We start from the raw sequence: 22,886 nt of genomic DNA on the forward strand, positions 1-22,886 counted from the left end.
AAATATCAATTTTTTGTGCATAGATAAAGTATTATAGTATACAGTTCGACACATTGAGGTACAGAGAGCCTTATATATATGTATAAGCGTCAAAACCGTGCAATGTTATGTCCTACTTACTAGGACATAACAAAGGAGTCGGTCTGCATATTTCATGTAATAAAAGTGTTAATTCATGAAGCCCATCATTTAGTGGGAAATCCTCATAGTTGGCAACACTGGGACAAATAATCGACAAATAGAAATATTCAAGAAAATAAACGCACACTACTTGTATGAAAATAAGCACAAAATGGCCACGCGATTACGGGCTAAGACTACATCTATACCTCTATACTATAATACTTTATCCATGGTTGAAGCGTTTAGTTCCTTTTCTCGACCCGTTCAAATAAAGCCTTGTCGAACTTTAGATGTAATCTTATTTAGCGGAACCACAAAACTCAATAATATCTTCTATACTTATAAAATTACATGTCCTGACTGACTGACTGACTGATTCATCATCGCTGAGCAAAAACTGTTAAAGTTAAAGCCTTGTCCAACTTTAGATGTAATCTTTTTTAGCGGAACCACAAAACTCAATAATATCTTCTATACTTATAAAATTACATGTCCTGACTAACTGACTGACTGATTCATCATCGCTGAGCAAAAACTGTTAAAGTTACAGTCTCGAAATTTGGTAGGTAGGGTTGTTTTATTAAGTAGACACCCACTAGGAAGGAATTTTGAAAATTTTACCCCGAAGGGGGTGAAATAGGGGTTGAAACTCTGAATGAAAGTCCGTCATTTCTTAAGTTAGGAACATGAAACTTTATTTTTGAGTTACGGATTAAAAATGAATGAATACGTATTTGAGCGTTTTTGGAAATTCTACCCCCAAGGGGGTGAAATTTCAATGAAAAGGATAATAAAGTTACAGTCTGTCAAAAAAGTCATGAAATTAAAAAGTGGCAACATCGTAGTGTCATCCCTTTCAAATCAATCTAAGAAAAAAGGGATAACACTACGATGTTGCCACTTTTTAATTTCATGACTTTTTGGACAGACTGTAATATAACGATGTCTTAGCTAAAATTCACGGAAGAAATAGCCCTATTTACCGATATTCACACCAAATGTCACAGGAATTATACATTTTGGTTTCGACAACATCTTACCTGCACTTGTGCACGATAACGGATATTTAATGGCTAATATTTTACCAATAATGAATATCAAAAACCCAAAAACCACCATTTGGGAAAAAATAATAAAAACCACACCAACAATAAAAAGTAGAAGAAGTTTGAAAGTGACATGCCCGCCAAAACTCTTTCAGTTGTCAAGTTTCAGTTTGACAAGTGAACTCTCTACAAGGAACACGTACACACCCTAAAGTATTATCACTTATTTTTGTTACACCCTGTATAATATTTTAAAATAATAAAAGGATTTTGGCAAAATCACTCATCAAACGACAGTGTATTAATCAAAGGTATCTGTCTCAACCTAAAAGACTATGAAAAGTGCTAAATAGGTTCAAAATACGATGATGCGTGGTGTGAGGGAAGTGATGATGATGACGAATAATCTAATATGCTTAGTAGTATAATATGCTTTCAGTTCTTAAAACACCGAAACCCCCAAACATGTATCTTCAAGGAAGTTGGAGTTCTGTTCACCACCTTCAAACCATGGTATAATAATACCTTGGTGCAAAATCTTCCTTTTTGGTAAGATTTACTTGGAATACTTCATTATTTATTCAAAATCACTATACGTTTCCATTTGAAATACTTCAGATTATGAATCGAAATCACAATTTCATCCAGATAAATATGCACTTTTAGTATATCCCATGTATGATCCCATCATGAAGTCACCTTTTTTATGAATATGGTACCAAATTCGGATTAAACCCGGTACAATAGCGAAAAAATCTTGAAAATCTGTCCACAAACGGCGAAGTGATCGTTGAACATACAAAAATACAAACAGACGAAATAATATATAAACAGACGAACATAATATAACCTCCTTAATGGAAGTCGGTTAAAAAATACAACTAAATAATCGGCCAAGTGCGAGTCGGACTCGCGCACAAAGAGTTCCGTACTGCTATATAGCAAAAATAGGCCAACAACTGTGATTTTTGTATGGGAGCCCCTCTTAATTTTTTATTTTATTTTAATATTATCATTAATTATTAAAGTACACATATAATTAAGGCCTTCGTGAAAATTCCAAGTGCCTACCTGTTGCCGTTATTGATAAAGAGCAAAAAAGCCAAAAAATCACGTTTAATGTATGGGGCCCGCGCGGTGCAATGGGCAATGTCCAAAAAATCACATGTACTTTTTATATTTTTTTTCGTTAAAATAGGGTATTTTAAGAATATAAATTAAATAATGTATAAATTCATTGGCTAGTTTTTTCTCAATAAATTTTTAAAGTTTCGCTCTGACGTCATCATCGGCGGCGAATCGACCTCTGCAGTATGTTTTAAATTTCCTTTCAATCTTATTTATAATGGCTGGTTCGTCAAATGCAAGTTCTCATTATGTGAAAGCTGATACGAGAAGCTTACCAAAAGTTCGAAACGTAATGTTGGTCGAATTTATTACTAATTTAACGCCATTGAAGGTCAAACTAAGGTTAAACATATTTCTTAAAAAATATAAGTAACTAATGGGTATTTTTTTCATTTATATACAGAAAAACGAGCACTGACCTTATTCCTCGAAATGTTTTTGTAATGAGCAAAATTAAAAAAAAATGGACAATCCCTATTTGTGATATGACGTCACACCGTAACCGGGCGCCCGCGTCGTATAGTTACAACTTGTTTTGCATAAAAACAAAGACTTCTATAATATAGAAGTCTTTGCTTATAAATCGGAAACTATTTAACGTATCCAAGTAATTCTTTCACTTATATTCATTATTTTTGACAGAGAATATGGACTGCTAATAATCAAAATTAGGTAATATTCTCCATTAAGCTTCAAATAAGGTAAGTATTCAATAAGCGTTTTATTTCAGGGTAAAACGCTGCTATTATTGTTAAATATTAAAGTACGCTTAAAACAAAGGAATATGTGAAAAATTCAAGTACCTACCCCATTATTGATATAAAGAGAAAAAACCTGAAAAAAATCACGTTTGGGGTATGGCCCCCCTTAAATATTTTATTTTGTTTTCTGTATTTGTTGTTAAAGCGGCAACATATTATATTATACACAATCTGTGAAAATTTCAGAAGTCTAGCTATAGTGGTTCTTGAGATACAGCCTGGAGACAGACAGACGGACAGATAACGAAGTCTTAGTAATGGGGTCCCGTTTTTACCGTTGGGTACGGAACCTTAAAAAAGGATCAAAATGTTTTATTCCAATTACCGGGGGTATTGCTATTTACTAAATTACTACAGACAATAATTTATTTTCTCACTTTTTGCCATCAGTCTGGTAGACACAGTTTTCTTATGTGGTATATATCAAGATCAAAGAGTGTTATTTATACCTACTACTGATTAAGATGACAATTTCACAAATTGTGAAATTAATAATTGGAATCTAAAACTCTAGGAAAAAAATTCTGCCCAGGAAATTAGAACTCTGCAAGTCTGCAGAATTCAGAATAGTAAAGTACAACCATAGATGAAGTATTATAGTATAGATGTAACCTTAGCCCGTCATCGCGTGGCCATTTTGTGCTTATTTTCATACAAGTAGTATGCGTTTATTTTCTTGAATATTTCTTTTCGTCGATCATTTCGAAGCACATTACAATCCAGAAAAGAAAGTCATTTAGTTAATGATATCGATAAACTATAGTTCAAGTAATGAGAATCCGTATACACATGTAAAAAGCTATGCAATGTTTGTGGCCAAATTGTTAATTGATGTGATATTTTTAGCACTAATGCCTTATACAAGGTGTAACAAAAATAAGTGATAATACTTTAGGGTGTGTACGTGTTCCTTATAGAGAGTTCACTGTGAAAGTAGCAGCGCTGAAAGACGAAATTTTTTTTTCACTTTTGTATGGGCAAGGGCCTGAGCGTCACGAGTTTCCCCATACAAAGTGAAAAAAAAATTTGGTCTTTCAGCGCTGCCACTTTCACAGTGAACTCTCTACAAGGAACACGTACACACCCTAAAGTATTATCACTTGTTTTTGTTACACTCTGTATAGCACGAATTAGGGATTATAAAACTTATAAATTATCTTTTTAGCTTACAAAAATACCGATTGAAAAGCCCAAAAAACGTTGTTTAAAACTTACGTATTTAATGTTAAATCCACGTTTTTCAGGCATTCTTTGGCCATTCTTATGGTTTATTATTTAGCGGAACCACAAAACTCAACAATATCTAGCATAGAATATTCACTAAAAACCTTTACACTTTTATTACATATTTCAATATGCAGACCGACTCCTTTGTTATATCCTAGTAAGTAGGACATAAGTCATAACACATAAACCTATAAAGTATATATTAAGTCTATGACATAACATTACACGCTTTTGACGCTTAGGCTCTCTCCTAAAGAATGAAAATGCGTCAAGAATGTCTAGGAGGCGAAACTTTTTTTTAAGCAATAGCAACACTCTTTTGACATTTGTCCCTTTGCTGTATCAATACTTCTTGTGAGTAGGTATAATATTCGTTGATCAATACTCTATGACATAAAATTTACAAAACAAAGATTTTCAATTTGCTTAAATTTAGTTTTACAATGTGAAAACTACATGTTACTGTGATTAATATTAATAATTAAAGTGAAAGACGTGTCATAGTGCTAAAAATTTGAAGATTTTCATTGAAGAAAAATAGTAATACCCGAAAATATCACTGAAATTCTCGCGTCCACATTTCCGATCGCACAATCGCCATAGTAGCAGGTAATTATGCGTTTGTTTTATCAATTTTATATGTTTATTTTATTGTATAATGCAATTCTAAGTAGCCTGAGTAAGTTAAAACAACAATTTTACTTTTAAAACTTATGTTTACGTAAACAATGAACTGTCAAAGAAATCTATCATATAACGCGCCTAACAATGATTGATACTTTGACTTAGGTGCTTTGCGTAATTATGTATCTTAGACGTAGGTATATAAATTTCTCGTGTCACAGTGTATGTGTTTAACTCCTTTAACACTTTGATGCAGCGTAATATAATATTATAATTATTACGTTGTTGTTTACAGGTAGCAGAAAAAGCGTTTAACGAAATAACCGAAATGACTGGGAGAATTTATGCTATCATTTTGAAACACTGAAAATAAATACAAGGAGTGGGAATTAACCCTTTATTAGGATATCCTAAATTCAATATTGAAGAGTTGATTATTGAAGATGAAAGTGCCTCTTCACTGTGACACCACTGCTGTAACTACATGGACCTAGAAAGTGGCGATGATTCTGTTTCCGGCTGCATTGTAGAATATTATTTGGATGATCATATTTTATTAAAATAACAAAACCCTGTTTTTCACTTATTTATTTTTTGTATTTTCTTAAATAAGTAGTTCCATAATAAAAAAGGAGTGAACTTCTCTCAGCTCTCACTGGTCATCAAAGTAGCTCTGCAGCTCTCAGGGAGAGGGTACTTAAATATCAGGTGTTATAAATTCATAATAATATGTAGCACTAGTGACTAGATGTCCCGGTGAACTTCGTGTCACTTATAAACCTTCCCTGGACTTCCAGGAATATTTAAAGACTAAAATTAGCCACATCAGTTCAACCATTTAATCGAGTTATTGCATTTTTTATATAGTCCGTCAAGAAAGTGAAGAATTTTAAAAGTGGCAACATCGTAGTGTCATTTTTTTAGGGTTCCGTACCCAAAGGGTAAAAACGGAACCCTATTACTGAGACTTCGATTTCTGTCCGTCTGTCCGTCTGTCTCCAGGCTGTAACTCAAGAACGGTAATAGCTAGAGAGTCGAAATTTTCACAGACAATGTATTTCTGTTGCCGCTATAACAACAAATACTAAAAACAAAATAAATTAAATATTTAAGGGGGGCTCCGAATACAACAAACATAATTTTTCAAACATTTTTTGCTCGGTAACAATAATGACAACAAGTAGGCACTTGAAATTTTCACAAAGGCCATAATTATAATATGTGTTATTTAATAATATTTAATAAAATAAAAATTTAAGGGGGGCTCCCATACAAAAACACAATTTTGGCTGATTTTTGCTCTATAACGGTACGGAACCCTTCGTGCGCAAGTCCGACTCGCACTTGACCGATTATTTCTTAGATTGATTTGAAAGGGATGACACTACGATGTTGCCACTTTTTAATTTCTTCACTTTTTTGACAGAGACAGACTATGACATATACAAAGATTATAATAGGTACTTTACATAGATTAGATTGTTTTTTGTAATGTCGTAAATTAAACACACAATATAACTACATAATAAATAATAATAATAATAATAAATATACTTTATTGTGCACTCTTTATGAAGAAAATTACAACATTTATTAACTAATACAGTGTATTAGGCGGCCTTATTACTAATTAGCATAGCTGGACACCGTTAATCAAATAGTTAACTTCGTTAATCGTTAATCCGTTAAAAAAATGTTAGCTTCGTTAAAAGTTAAAGCGTTACATTTCGAACGAATTAACGCAAGTTAACGTTAATCCGTTAACACGTTAACAGTGTAGCTACAAATTGCTAGGTAGTCACCTCACGTGCAAACACGTTTTTTCACAGTAAGTTAAGAAAAGTGTATATTATTATGACATATTATTTATCATAAAATCATATTTAGCCCCTATAATTGCTTTTATTTAAAAAAAAATTTAAAGACCCACATATGACGCACACACGTATGAACTATATTTTCATTTACCCACATGTGGTGCACTCAGTTAATTTATTAAATTCCACGTTAATTATTTCATTTTTTTCGTTTCCTTTAATATCTATCAATCAACTCGTGCACACAGCACAATATCTACTTATAGTTTGGTGTTTTCTTCGGCTTTATTCATTTTATGAACCACCGTTCAAGACCCTTGACGGAAGAGGAGTTATGGCAGATTATAGAAAATAGTGCTATTGTTTCTCATACTATAATGCTTGTTATTAATCTTTTTATTATTTTCTTACATTATAATTGTCATTTTTATTGTAATTATCGATAAATTAGTTTGTTTTATTTTACTCTAATACTACTGAAAAAATGTAGTAACTTTACATACTCATACTTTAGGAACCCCATTGAAATGTCCCCCGGACATTGTTCAGTTAGTTTTTCTAGTTTATAGTTCATACGTGTATGCAAAAAAAAAACGATAAGAAACTGATACGTGTATCCTTTAAAAATGTTTTAAATTTCTATGGAGGTAAGACCCATACGTGGTGCACACACGTATGAACTCAAACTCAAAATGACCCACATGTGGTGCAGGCACAGTGAACGTTAATATGTGTAATATGGCCTTGTTGTAACTTATATCATTGCGTTAGTGTTCATACAAAACCTGTTGGTTTAAGGTTTTGGAAGTTAACAGGTTAGAGACAAAACAAAATACTACTATAATTATTGTATTCTAGGTAGAATACAATAATTATAGAAGTATTTTGTTATTATAAATCATTTGTTGATAAAGAAGAGTGCAGTATAATTTAGTTAAGTAACTAAATCATACTGCACTCTTCTTTATCAATATGCAAATGATTTATAATAAGAATAAACAAATCACTCTCTCTATAAGCACCGGCGCTGAGTAATTAAATGATAAAACGAAACAAATCTCTTCTCACTCGCATGCGCCTGAAAATGTATATCAGCTAGTATTGTTTTTGTTTCGTCTGAACCTGTTTTCGAACCGCGCCGCGGTGCCGCGCGGTAAATAGTAGGCATTGGATTAACGATTAACGGACTTCTGCATATTAACGGAAGTTAACCAGTCCGTTAATATTTTTAAAAGTTAACTTAAAAGTTAATCCGTTAATCAAAATGTTAACTTCGTTAATTAACGATTAACGGATTAACGAGTTAATGCCCAGCTATGCTAATTAGTAATTTCTTCCAGGCAACCACAGGTAAAGGACTGAATATTATTGAATTATTATTATGAGTGTGCAATATTATAATATTGCACACTCATAATAATAATTTATTACTCATAATAATAACCTATCTACTATAGTAGATAAGGTGTCATTATTTTTAATGATACATACACAAATACATACATACCAACATTAATATAATACACATATAAATAGGTAATAACATAAAAAGTAAGAACAGAAACAAATTTAGAGGTTGGAACTAATAACTAACAATAATAACTTGATGATCAATTTTGAACATTAATTATAATAGCATGAATGTCAATTTATATAGGTTGGGTATTATCACTAATAGAAAGAAAATGTTCTTTTACAAGGTGTAGCCGTCATTCTTATACAGGTTGGTAATGAATTCCACAGGATTATTCCCGTAGCAGCAAAAGAAGAGTTATAGTATTTAGTTTGTTGCACAGGCACGTCTAAAAGACGATTTGAAGCAGAACGTAACTCTTAAATATCAAAATCTTTTATAGTGACTGGATACAGTGTGGCCATAAGGGGCCACACCGGAAACAAGTGGCGACTCTATTAATGTCGTGACTTTTTTGACGGGCTTATAATTAAGCGCTTATTCCACTTGTCCTATTTAGAAGTCCTAGCTAAGATCCTACATAGGAGACTAATTAATTCGCTTCTTATTCCACTTGTCCTAATTTAGTGACTAACGCCCGATTCGACCAAACTTGAAGTTACACGAGTATAACTATTGTGAGAATAATTTTACTCCTTTAATTTACTCTAGGGTATTATCGTTTGCATTTTACCAAGTTACTCAAAGAGTATGAAATAAAATATCAATTATAGTTCACAATGACACCGACCGTGACAGTTGAACCCTGTTGTGCAACTATTCTCAGTTTAACACGTTCACAGTGCCTGCACCACATGTGGGTCATTTTGAGTTTGAGTTCATACGTGTGTGCACCACATATGGGTCTTACTTCCATAGAAATTTAAAACATTTTTAAAGGATACACGTGTCAGTTTCTTATCGTTTTTTTGCATACACGTATGAACTATAAACTAGAAAAACTAACATAACAATGTCCGGGGGACATTTCGATGGGGTTCCCAAGGTATGAGTATGTAAAGTTACTAGATTTTTTCAGTAGTATTAGAGTAAAATAAAACAAACTAATTTATCTATTACAATGAAAATGACAATTATAATGTAAGTAAATAATAAAAAGATTAATAACAAGCATTATAGCATGAGAAAAAATAGCACTATTTTCTAAAATCTGCCATAACTCCGCTTCCGTCAAGGGTCTTGAACGGCGGTTCATTAAATGAATAAAGCCGAAGAAAACACCATACCAAAAGTAAATATTGTGCTGTGTGCACGAGTTGATTGATAGTTATTAAAGGAAATGAAAAAAATAAAATAATTAACGTGGAATTTAATAAATTCACTGAGTGCACCACATGTGGGTAGATGAAAATATAGTTCATACGTGTGTGCATCACATGTGGGTCTTTCAAAAAAATTTAAATAAAATCAATTATAGGGGCTAAATATGATTTTATGTTAAATAATATATCATAATATACACTTTTCTTAACTTATTATAAAAAAACGTGTTTGCACGTGAGGTGACTACCTAGCAAATTGTAGCTACACTGTTAACGTGTTAATATTTACTCCACCAAAATAGCCCGTGTAAATATTTACTCCCGTGTAATTACCTCATTCTTGGATTAGAAGTTGGAAAAACGCAAAACCAGCTTACTCTTTGATTAGGAGACAGTTATACTCGAGTAAAATTTTACTCGAGTATAACTGTCTCCTAATCAAAGAGTAAGTTAATATAATCCGCCCTTAATCAGTTGTCATTTTGGTCAGAAGTCTTCTTAATGGCTCCAATTCTATCAAAGCAACAAAAAATTGGCCCTCTCATAGGCTTAGCTGTTGGCTCAATGAAAATAAAAATAAATAAAAGGCCAAAAAGATGGTTGAAAGAATTTTTGCTCCACGTAAAATTATGAATTATGAACTTTCTGAACTATTTGGAACCAGCAGACTTAAGAAATTACCTACGAATGGATTCCAGATCTTATAACATAATATAAATTAACTTTAATACAGATTTAGCAGTTCCCACTACAGATAAAAGGTTGAAACCATCTGGCAACACTGATTTAGTCATTCAGGAGCCACATTTTTTTCCGATTTAAGATCCTAGCTAGGATCCTAGCTTTCTAAATGTTATTCCACTTGATTTAATTTTTTAGGATCCTAGCTAGGACTTCCTAAATAGGACAAGTGGAATAAGCGTATTTTATATAGATACTCATTGAGATACTATATAGCTTTATATAGTATCTCAATGAGTACAACTAAAAAATAAAAATCAAGTTGAACATTAAATTAAGTACAAAGAGAATATCATACTATGATTAAGTACCTACCGTACGGTATCTAATGTTTAAATTCCAGAGTTCTAATTTCAGTGCCATAATTAAAATATGTTCTCTCTGGAGTAGAAAAGATTATAATACATTCCGATCGTATGTAACAGTTCCTACCGGGATCTTGAAACAATGTGTGGCAACACTGAAATTGGTAGTGTCGACTGGCGCAATGCCAAGTTAGCACGTGGAAGTGTTGTTTCACAATTATTTTATTTAGTGACAGATATATTTGAATTATTGTGTGTAATACTATAATCAAGAAGATATTAAAATTAATTAATAAGAGGACATTATTCCAGACATGTTACCAGTTTCGGGAATAGGAATACCACAAGGAAATACGAGTGCAGTTAACGTAAGATTTTTGTCAAATGTGTTTTTATATTTAATAACGATATACCGGCAAAAATACAATATAATGTACATTTTTAATACTATACTGAATTTGGAGTTTATTAATTTAGCAAGTTAAAGTACAAAAAGGATATATTTAGCATGTGCTTATTACGTAAGAAATTATGTAAGGATTAATGGCAAAGGGATGTGTTACCGCGCTTTGTGTATCACAATAATTCACAATCGAAAAATTTTTTGGATTGTTTATCGTAAGTCGTAACACATTGTTTTTTTTAATGTAACGCTAAATATAGTAAAATTTATTACTGTTGTTGAGTAGTTGAAATTTAAATAATTTGTTAGTCATCTATATTACATAACAAACATTTCTTCAAGTGATTCGTTACATATATTTTTCAAGTAAGTGAACTGAGAACTTTAGTAATTTTATAATTTATGTACTTATATTAAAACTAGCTGTTGCCCGCAACTTCGTCCGCGTGAATGTATGTTATTAAAATCGAGATTTAGAAAATTGAATCTATATTACACACGAAATTTTTAATTTACATCAAAGACCCAGGAAACTTGAACCTCAGATACTTATCGTTTTGAAAAATCCTTTCTTTGAAGACCGCTTGGCGTGGACAGGGGATGGGGACCACAGGACAGGGGAAAGGAACATGTGACGGAGATAGAGGATAGACTATAGAAGATGGGATTTAATGTTGGCATCTATCCCTCTTTAACCTACCTCTTATTCTCAGAATCATAATCTACAATTAAACCACAATTTCGAGGAGTTTCTTCAATACCATTACTTATCAAGTCACCGTTTTTAGGGTTCCGTACCCAAAGGGTAAAAACAGCCGGGACCCTATTACTAAGACTTTGTTGTCTGTCCGTCTGTCTGTCTCCAGGCTGAATCTCAAGAACCGTTATAGCTAGAGTTCTGACATTTTTACAGATTGTGTATATCTGTTGCCGCTATAACAACAAATACTGAAAACAAAATAAAATCAATATTTAAGGGGGGCTCCCATACAACAAACATGATTTTTTTAGCCTTTTTGCTTGATATCAATAATGACAACAGGCAGGCAGTTGAAATTTTCACAGAATCCTTAATTATATGTGTACTTTAATAATTAATAATAAAATTAGAATATAAATAAAATTTAAAATTTATTCCATACAAAAACACAACTTTTGGCCTATTTTTTCCCTGAACCCTTCGTGCGCGAGTCCGACTCTCACTTGACCGATTTTATTGTAAACATGGTATCAAATCCGGGCAATCTATACAACAAAAAAAGAATTTTGAAAATCTGACCACAAACAGCAAAGTAAACATTAACTCCTCCTTTTTTGAAAGTCAGTTAAAAAAAAGTATCTAAGATGTTGACCAGGGATGTAAGGTATTATCATGACAAATTTCATTGAAATCGGTCCAGCGGATTCAGAGATTAGCCTGTACAAACAGACAAACAGACAGAGAAACAAAAATTTCAAAAACAGTTAAAATGTGTTCTATTACTCTTCTATATGCCCCTGACTCGTTTTTTCAAGTTTATTTTCAATGTACAAAAATTTCACCTCCATGATTTTATTATAAGTATAGATTGGTCAGTGATGAAAATAATATAAAAAAATGTTATTCCATTGCTCATATTATTATATAACTAGTTATTTGACCGAACTTTGCTCGGTATTCGATAAAACACGAATAAAATGACATTTTCTAAAAATGATTCCGAGCTAGATTCATTTATCGCCCCCAAAACCATTTGTATACTAAAGATATAAGATTGATAAGTATTTAACTTATATAATTTTAACATTTTCAAATGCAAAGCTTTATAAACAGATGTCAAGGTTTTGTAAGTAGTGAATAAATAGTTTTAATTTAATATTATCTATACCAATAACATTATAATTGGTTCAAACAAACAAATTGTTTGTTTGAACGCGCTAATCTTAGGAACTACTGGTCCGATTTGAAAAATTCTTTCAGTGTTAGATAGCCCATTTATTGCGGAAGACTATAGGCTATATTTTATCACGCTAATACTAATAGGAGCGAAGAAATAAAGGAAAGTGTGGAAAAAACGGGGAGAAATTATTTGAAAGGGCTTATTTGAACGCGCTTATCTCAGGAAGTACTGGTCCGATTTGAAAAATGATTTCAGTGTTAGATCTATTTATAGAGGAAGGCTATAGGCTATATTTTATCGCGCTAAGACTATTAGGAGCGAAGAATTAGAGGAAAGTGTGGAAAAAACGGGGGAAATTATTTGAAATGGCTTATTTGAATGCGCTAATCCCAGGAACTACTGGTTCAATTTGAAAATTTTTTTCAGTGTTAGATAGCCTACATATCAGGAAAGGCTATAGGCTATATTTTATCATGCTAAGACTAATAGGAGCAAAGAATTAGAAAAAAGTGTGGAAAAAACGGGGAGAAATTATTTGAAAGGCCTTATTTGAATGCGCTTATCTCAGGAACTACTGGACCAATTTGAAAACTTCTTTCAGTGTTAGATAGCCTACTTATCAAGAAAGTCTATAGGCTATATTTTATCACGCTAAGATTTTGGATATTTAACCAATACATTCCCTAAATCAATTATGTGTTAAGACATTAAATCAAAAATAATACATAAAAGTCTTCAAATTACCTAAAAGCAGATGAAAATACGGGCGGTCTGTCTGACCCCATGTCCATAAGTATGTTACAACTTTTAGATGTCCATAGTTAAAGGTTAATTTGTAAATGCACATGAAACCAGTCCTGGCGTAATCATTAAGTAACTCGCGAACTCTAGCAATAGTATTTCTGTTACTATTGGGACTTGCGAGATTTTGTGACTTACATGGTAGAGCATTAAAGTTCGCCAAAACTTAACAGATTATGGGCCCTTCAGGATAGCGGATGAGGTGGCGCGTATTTATAATTTATTGCACTAATTATTTTTATTACAGTTCTTTGATCATAATATGTCATAATGGGACTTCTTTCCGTTTAAACGACTAATAAAAGTGTCGTCCCGATAAATGACCCAATTAATTTCTCTACTTTCGCAGCGTTTTTTGTTCTGGTTCACTTATCGTGCGATAGTCGCCGATGGGAGTCGGTGCAAGCGCATACACTTATTGAGTCACTATGCCAGTAGGTCGCGTTATGTAAGCCCGCCGCTTACCTTGCTTTGCGTAAGCACTGTTGTAAGTAATACTCGCGCCAGACGATAGCTTACCGTGACCGGGGTCTGTGTTACTTCTGATTGCTCTCGGATTTTATATTACCAAAGAAAGAGGTATTCAATTCTGTATTCAAAATGCGCCTAATTTTTATTTGATATTGCCAACTTGTGTTACAACTTTTGTTTATGTGTGCTTTGCGACTTTGTTTTCGAGTGCGGTTGTGCCAACCTCGACGGCGTTGGGAGCGCATATTTTATTTAAGTGATTAATTTTGTTTTTAATGTTTATATGAATTGACCTTGTTTGAACCAGAATATGAATAGAAGCTGGTCTTCTGATTTGTATGTTATTTGGACCACGTTTTTTTTGTAACTTATTTAGAATGCTTTAAATGTTTATTTTCACTATCGTCGCTTTATAGTTAATGCTCTCGTATACAAGAATACCTTACGTGTCATTGCCACCTTTAATTATATCGACGCTGCAGCAAATTGTGAATGCATCATGCAACTGTTTATCTGGCGATCAACATTTCACGAACCGAATGACGTATTTGTTTGTTGATACCATTATTATGTCATCATGAATTTGCGATAGGAGACTCGCTCGTGTTGGCTGACATGATCGGTTTTTGGAATTAAAACGCAATAAATTTTATTTTAGGATTATGAATCGTCTTCGAGCAGCGCTGCTACCTCCGGTGTACTCGTACTAGACAACATTATAGCTTCCACGTCTCGTGCTAATGTAAGTTTTATTTATTTATTGCTTTTTATTTTATTTCATTTTTTATATAGATTCAGAAGAGATATACGATACGAGGCCTACTTACTGGGCACCTTCAAAATGAGTGTAAAATATTTTTAACGTGTAGTTAGTAGTTACTATAGGGAATTACATGTCTGACATGCACCTTTACGCCTACATTTATGGATAAATTCGAGACTATAATATGGTTCAGTGTCTCCGAAGAGCTGACTTTTACTGGCCCAGAGAAGTTGTTAAATAAAGAACTTCGATCAACTTATTATGGATGGCTTACGTTATTTGTGTCAAGGGCAGCATTGAATCATAGCTTTTTTATAACAGCTTGAGACATCACTTTGTCAATAATCATAATAATCTTTCATTATATCGAGATTCGAACTGGTATCAGACTTCGTGGACAATAATTTCTCGTTACTCATTCTCTCATTCGGCATCTTTAACTCTAGTCTCCAATAATGGTACCACTTAGAGATTGGAGATTGGAAACAAAATGAAACATGTGCCAAATATTCAAGGCGAATGAAGAATTTATTCACTCGAGTGAACCCTTATTAAATAATAATTAACCCATAAAGTCTAAAGCTTATTAGAAGCATGGGCGCCGGCAGAAATAATTTTCAAGGGGTGCAGGTTTAGGTTTTCTTTCTTTTCTTTTTGCTTTTTACGAACAGGCTGTCTATTTACGTCAACAGAATACATTTAGTGCCGAAACATTACGAACTATGCATCTTTGTACGGCATGGTAATAAGTTTACAGACGGCTTTTATTTCAATAATTCCTGTTGATCCCGAGATTCCCAAGGGGTGCAAGTGCACCACCTGGCACCCCCCTGCCGGCGCCCATGAGTAGAAGCTGAAAAATTTGAAATTTCATAATTACAATTTACTAATTAATACACGACATACTTTTAGGTGCTTTAACCTAGGGCTTTTTGAGAGTAAAAAAAATAAATAAAAAAAAAAAATATATATATATATATATATATATATATATATATATATATATATATATATATATATATATATATATATATATATATATATATATATATATATATATATATATATATATATTTACGGATGATTAAATTTTAATTACTCGTTTAAAGATATAAGATTATGAAAAAAAAGAAAACATAGGGACATTGTATTAGTGGCCGTAGATATTCAGGAAAAAAATTATAACTCTACTAGCATTATCCAGGGAGGAAACAGGGGACAACGTTTGTATGGAAAAAAGGGCGGTGTGGACTCCTCTTAAGGACGCCATATTTAACGATTTGTTTAAATAACAAATATTTTTACGGATAATTAAAATTTATATACTCTCAATCCCATTAACTGTAGCTTTAACCATAAATAAACGTAACAGACATCTGTCAAATTCTGTGGTCAAAGTTAAGGTTAAAGTTAAGTTAGCCTTAACTATAACTATACATTTTACATTTTGACCATAACTGTAACTCTAAGCACGCCTCTGGTGCAACCCACTCTAAACGATTAATTAGCTGTAATGTAGATTTGACATTAAATCCATACGTTTTTTGGCAATTTCTTAGTTATAGTTATATACTTAATTTAATCTGAAATAGTTACAAAAACATTCTGAGTGCGACCGAAAGTGTAGCTTTTGACCTTCCTGATCCTTCACGGGTAAAAGTCCCATGACATTAATATGAGAATTCGTTTGGTAGTTTTTGCGTGAAGTAACAAACATAGGATAGTAGATTCAGATGATTTTGGTTAGTCTGAATTTGTTTATTTGGCATTATGTTATCGTTTTTAGGGTTCCGTACCCAAAGGGTAAAAACGGGACCCTATTACTAAGACTTCGATGTCTGTCTGTCTGTCTGTGTGTCTCCAGGCTGTAACTCAAGAACCGCTATAGCTAGACTTCTGAAATTTTCACAGATTGCTTATATCTGTTGCCGCTATAACAACAAATACTAAAAACAAAATAAATTAAATATTTAAGGGGGGCTCCCATACAAAAATCACAATTATTTGTCTATTTTCGCTCTATACCGGTACGGAACCCTTCGTGCGAAAGTCCGGCTCGCACTTGACCGATTATTTCTATTTATATTTTCGAACGGATACGAGCCTTGCCTCCTGATAAAAGTTAATGTTTTAGCAACAATTTGAATGTTTCGCAAAATATATTGTCGTACCTATAATGAGGGTGCTTTGTCCGTAGGTATAATAGATAAGAGTGTTTGACAATACATGTTATGGCGGCTCTCGACATAGGCGAACGCGTTGGCCAACGCGTCTGCAGACGCGTTGGCCCAATGTGTAGAACGGGCGTTCGCGCGTTGGCCGTAGGTATTTAGACGTTGGCCAACGCGCGAACGCCCGTTCTACACATTGGGCCAACGCGTCTGCAGACGCGTTGGCCAACGCGTTCGCCTATGTCGAGAGCCGCCATTAGATAGCATATCGTACATTTGCGGGGTCATAATAATCTGAATACATTTTAATAATATCACGTGCCTCTTGATTGATGTGTAAATAGTAGTTAAAAATAACAGCTTATTATGTAGATGCTATTGAGATCAATAAGTTTAACCCCCGTGCACCGCGTGGTTAAAAGTTACACCCCCGATCCACGTGGGGTTTCTCAAACCCCAAGACTTACCTATCAGGGCAAGGATTACGTAATTTGTAATTTATTTATTCATTTTATTTAAAATATCTATTTTTTGTCCATTTTCTTGTAATTATGAAACGATACCAACTGAAATAACTCCCATTTTCAATGCCAAGTTTAGATGCACTTCATCGATCGTAATCATCTTCATCAACAGCCTGATCCATAATACTTTGAACTTGGCAGTCGTATAAGAATACGACAAACGTGATTTTTTGGTATTTTTGGCTCGTAATCTGTAATGGCAACATGTAGGCACTTGAAATTTTCACAAAATCTTCAATTATATGTGTATTTTTAACCGACTTCCAAAAAACGAGGAGGTTATATATTCGGCTGTGGATTTTTTTTAATTTTATATGTTCGACCACTACTCCGCCGTTTGTGAACCGATTTTCAAAATTTTTGTTTTGTTATATTAGGTTTCACTCAAATTTGGTTCCATTTCCACAAAAGTGGTGATCTGATGATGGGATCCATGAGTAATCGAGGGAATTCCTCAAAATTTATATGGAAACATAATATGGCGATTTTGGTTTTATGAGAAGCATCCTAAGCATATGCTACCAAAACGCAAGATTTTAAAGTCGGTGCCAGTTCCAAAAGTTTCAAATATTCTGTCAGAGAACTGAAGATTTAGCTATCTGGTACCGACTTCAAAATGATGAAGATTGAGTACAGAAATAGTTGAGGTTTAGCCGAATTCGGAAAAAGGCACTATTAGATAAGAAAAATTATTTAATACTTTTTAGTTCATACTAAATATAAGGATGTTATTATTGTTTTTAACTTGAAAGTCGGTTTTAATTTTTTGTTAAAAATAATAATAATATTTGATAATAAAATTAAAATAAAATAAATAATAAAGGGGAGCTCCCATACAAAAAACACATATTTTCCCTACTTTCGCAATTCGCTCTATAACGGTACCCTTAGTGCGCGCTTCCGACTCGCACTTGGCCGATTTTTTTCTGTTACGTTTGTTCGTTGCATCGGTGACCCAATCGCTAAACCACTGCCACCACATCGGTAAGGCAACGTCTTAACTCCAGCTACTTGAAGCGTCAAAAAACTACACAAAATACATAAAGTTGAGAGGATTTTTATACGTCTGGAGTTTGTGAAACCGGAAACACCACGTAGGGTTAACATTAAGTGTTAACACTTAATGTTAACCCTACGTTCATGAATTACTCCATGAATTACTCAGGAGTCTGTTGCCAACTTGCCACACTGTAAGCAGTAGTAAGACTTGTACTGTCATATGGAAGATGGCGGCTTTATATGCGGTATACCCGCCTGATTCCACATCACAACAGTGTATAGGAAGTACGGTAGTAGGCGCCAGAAGCACTGGATTCCACGGCCAGTAGCTGCTTGTAAAAAAATCAGTCCACAGTATTTGTAGTGATGGCGCCAGCAACTGGTGATAACGGTTCTTCTCGCCGGGTTAGTTCCCGAACCGGTGGTAGGCATCATGTATAGACGTTCAGAGAACATTTGCAAAAATTTATTCTGAATAAAAAAGTTTGAGTTTGAGTTTTTGAGTTTTTATGTAAAACAGCATCTATAGTCTTCTATGAAAGACATAAACATCATTTCTAAACATTTTTAAATAAGTGCTAAGAAACAAGTCTAGGTTATATTTAAAAATCGCCTTCGATGAACGAAGGCGATTTTTAAAACGTTTATAATGAAATGGTAATGAAATTGGTCGTTGCATTTGGAATATCTAATTATCACCATTGAAATGATTATGAAAGCAATCGCGGTAGATATTTTAGCGATCTCTGTGATTTTTAGTCACAGAAAAATTTAATTTGATTGGCCAATATAAGATTTTTAATATTTTAAAATTTAAGATTTGAAATCAGAGAGATCTTTATCTCACTTGGTTGGTAGCTCAAGCTGGGGGTCGCGGGTTCGAATCCCGCCGACGGAACTTTTGTTTTTTAAAGTTCCTGGGTCATGTATGTATTTTAAATATGTGTATCATATAATAAAAATCTTAAATATATGTATTAAATATATTTCCGTTGTCTGGTACCCGTAACACAAGTCCTTCAGTTACTTATCACGGGGCCAGACTGACGTGGTGTGAAGCGTCCATAGATATTATTTTATTATATTCTTTGACGCTACATAATCTCTGTAGCTGGCTACGGCGCGGTGCTACGAAGCGTCGGCGTAGCTCGTAGCCGCAACCTTTGAGAAGATGAGAATATTAGCTGCATGAAATCTAGCTTAATTAAAAAGACAGCTTCCTTTTTGTATTTTAATAAGGTATTACCTAAACCGGCAAACGCTATTTTGTCATATTATTGTATAAGTATCCTACGTTATTTCGCGTATTAAAAATATGTAGATATTGGCCGAATCTCAAACGTCAAACCTATCCGCTCAGCATATTTTCATGTAAATTGATCGGACCATTTCTGAGGACTTTAGTAACTAGCACTAACTGTTGCACTCGGAGACATTTAATTATGATTAACCTTCAATTTAATGAAGAGTGAGTAGTGACAGATAATGTACGGGGCTTACGTCAAAATTTTAAATAAAGTAAGTAAGACACGAGACTATTATAATATATGTATATATAAAATGTATACGTGGGAGAGCCATGCTTCGGCACGAATGGGCCGGCTCGGCCGGAGAAATACCACGTTCTCACAGAAAACCGGCGTGAAACTAAATTCAGAACAAAATATGCATTATCAGAGATACTAACAAGAACAACAAATACAAGACCTTGTTTCTTAATGAACCGACCACTTCAGAGATAATTGTGGCTAATTAATAAGCAACGAAGGTAGAATTAAGTGGTTGCATAACGCGAAAATTGATGCTATGGATTTTATTTGCCACTTTTGAAAACAACTTTTGTTAGAAACTCTTAACCAGGGATCACTGCTCCCTAACTATTATAAATAAAAAAAATAGCAAATAATTCTTTTGATTTCACGTGTCAACAACAACAGATCAATTTTAAAAACCTCTTGACTTCTCAACGCAGATCCGCTGAACCCGCTTTAGGAGTCCTTATTAAGACGTTGTTTTCTTTCAGGTGCCATACACCGACACATATTGGATGCCCCGCTGCCACTACAATCAGATCAACGGACTAATCAGAGACAACTATTGTCAGACAGAGCAAAGATTTCCAGCAGTTATTCAGAGAATAGAGGCATACAGAATGGCCAATCAGAACGATACAAACATTCTAAGAAGACCGGTACTGCAGGAGGAAAATCGCTCAACCGCAGTGATCCAAGGGCAGTCATCTTACACAAATCTAGACAAGCGACAAGAGAGTGATAGCAGGATAGAAATCATTGATATTTCAGAAGCGAACAACACGTTGGCAATAAGAAATATACCGTCAGCAAACAACGAATACATAAATGAACGCCTATCTGACATAGACCCACACCTCTCTGTAACCAGCGAGAATTTTGAAGCCTCGGAAAGATTATCTGAGACGGAACTGTTAACTGCGATGGAGTCCCAATCGATAAGCGATTTGGAGTCCAAATACGCGATTAGCGTTGACGAGAACTCGCTGCTACCGAGCACGTTGCATCAGAGCTGGGACGATCAGATGAGGAAAGCGATGCATAAGGTGCATTGCACACAGATAAGCGGGAACAAAGCTATACGAGTGTCCAGGATGGCCAACAAGCTTATTAAGCTATCTCGTTGTCTGAAAACGCCGAATGTTGATGAAATCAGCTGTTTAAGCTGTAGGCGGATTCCAGTCGCACCAGTCACTGGCAAATGCGGTCATACGCGATGCATGAGGTATGCTCACGAATATTCCTGCGAAAATAGACTCGGATGTATTTAAATTGCTATGTTGTATATTTTTGTCCATTAACAGCTGTATTTGGAGTTTTTTAATAACATTCCGATAGTTGATCCATCTTATAACAAGTATATTAGATGGAATATTCGGGTTTATTTACATATTCGGGTTCTATTTACAGTTGCTATGTTTCCAGGTGTACTTTCACTCATAAAGTGTGTCCTTGTGGGGCGAAGGCGCCAGATGTTCTGAGCGAGAACACAAAACTACGAGAAATCATAGAGAAAATGATGAAATATGTCAAGCGCCTCAAGTAAGTACTTACATGCACGCAAAATGCACTCACACACGCATATCACACTTTATTTGTCTTTTTAGGGTACCGGTCTTTCCGTACCCAAAGGGTAAAAACGGGGCCCTATTACTTTGACTTCGTTGTTGTCCGTCTGTCCGTCTGTCTGTCTCCACTCTCCAGGCTGTATCTCAAGAACCGCTATAGATAGACTTCTAAAATTTACACAGGTTGTGTATATCTGTTGCTGCTATAACAACAAATACTAAAACACAAAATAAAATTAATATTTAAGGGGGGCTCCCAATACAACAAACGTGATTTTTTTGGCCTTTTTTACTCGGTAACCATAATGGCAACATGTAGGCACTTTAAATTTTCACAAAGGGCTAATAATTATATGTGTACTTTAATAATTAATAATAATATTTAAATAAAATAAAAAATTAAGGGCAGCTCCCATACAAAAATCACAAACCCTTCGTGTGCTAGTCCAACTCGCACTTGGCCGATTATTACAATTTAGTGTAGTAATATTTCACTACCCGACTGCAGTCACGAGGGTTCTATTTTTGAGTATGTTTAATGTTTATATGCTTGTTCTCTTGGCATACTCTATAGTCTGGGACCTGGAGCCATTTTGTATCACTTGAAATTGAGAGTTATAAACTTTTTTTTTTTGTAAAAAAATTTTATAAAAATAATCCACTGCGTCATACTTGTCAGACAGCATGGCAGCTTCATGTAATTTATAAATTGAAAACATGGATAACTAACATTTTGTAACATAAGGGCAAATACTCATTTCTCCCTTGTAACTTTCCTACATCATCATCTGGCTAATATATCTGCCTACACATAAATTCCTTCTTTTATTTCAAATCATTTTCCGGTCTAAAATAGCATCCATTTATGTTAAAAAAACAAACATTTCCAAATTGTTCTACCCACTTCATCCACTCACGTCTTCAATTATATTTTAAGGTTCACGTTTAGATTTTATAAGAATCTAATAATAAATTTTATGTTATAACTCTTGTTTAACAACCTATTAAAACGACTACAGTACACCTGCACTTGCTACTAACTGTTATGCAAGAGTTGTGTGAAATATGTATGTACCATCATAGGAATTGATTCATAGACGTGGCCGATCTACGTTATTTTGTCAGTTTATTTGAATTTTGAAGTCAATGTTAGTCATGACTCATGATCTCCGGACATAACCTGACCAAATTGTAAGTCTGCATCTGTCTATGAAAATAATTATCTGATATGTAACGCCCGATCAGGGAATCTAATATTTGGGCAGG

General features: G+C 34.0%; 2 protein-coding genes across 5 annotated transcripts in view; one reads left to right on the forward strand and one right to left on the reverse strand.

Annotated features, from left to right (window-relative positions):
• The window catches only part of LOC121739385 (circadian locomoter output cycles protein kaput), a 69,573-nt gene extending 55,436 nt beyond the window's left edge, over positions 1-14,137 (reverse strand). The window contains exon 1 of the mRNA XM_042131830.1: positions 14,058-14,137. The gene's annotated coding sequence lies outside the window, so the exon portion shown is untranslated. The remainder of the gene's footprint in view (positions 1-14,057) is intronic.
• The window catches only part of LOC121739384 (LON peptidase N-terminal domain and RING finger protein 1), a 42,032-nt gene continuing 29,831 nt past the window's right edge, over positions 10,686-22,886 (forward strand). For 2 of the 4 annotated variants that reach the window (XR_006037437.1, XM_042131824.1), the window contains exons 1-4: positions 10,686-10,876; positions 14,722-14,805; positions 20,544-21,277; positions 21,478-21,594. Coding sequence is in view for 3 of the 4 variants with exons in the window: in XM_042131824.1 (XP_041987758.1) it covers positions 10,823-10,876; positions 14,722-14,805; positions 20,544-21,277; positions 21,478-21,594 (989 nt within the window). In the remaining variant the exon portion in view is untranslated. Of the gene's footprint in view, positions 10,877-14,099; positions 14,172-14,721; positions 14,806-20,543; positions 21,278-21,477; positions 21,595-22,886 lie in introns of those variants that run through there. The other 2 variants (XM_042131826.1, XM_042131825.1) reach the window with 2 other exon arrangements.

The sequence above is a fragment of the Aricia agestis genome, chromosome Z (genome assembly GCF_905147365.1).
Source record: "Aricia agestis chromosome Z, ilAriAges1.1, whole genome shotgun sequence".
NCBI classification, from domain to species: Eukaryota; Metazoa; Arthropoda; class Insecta; order Lepidoptera; family Lycaenidae; genus Aricia; species Aricia agestis.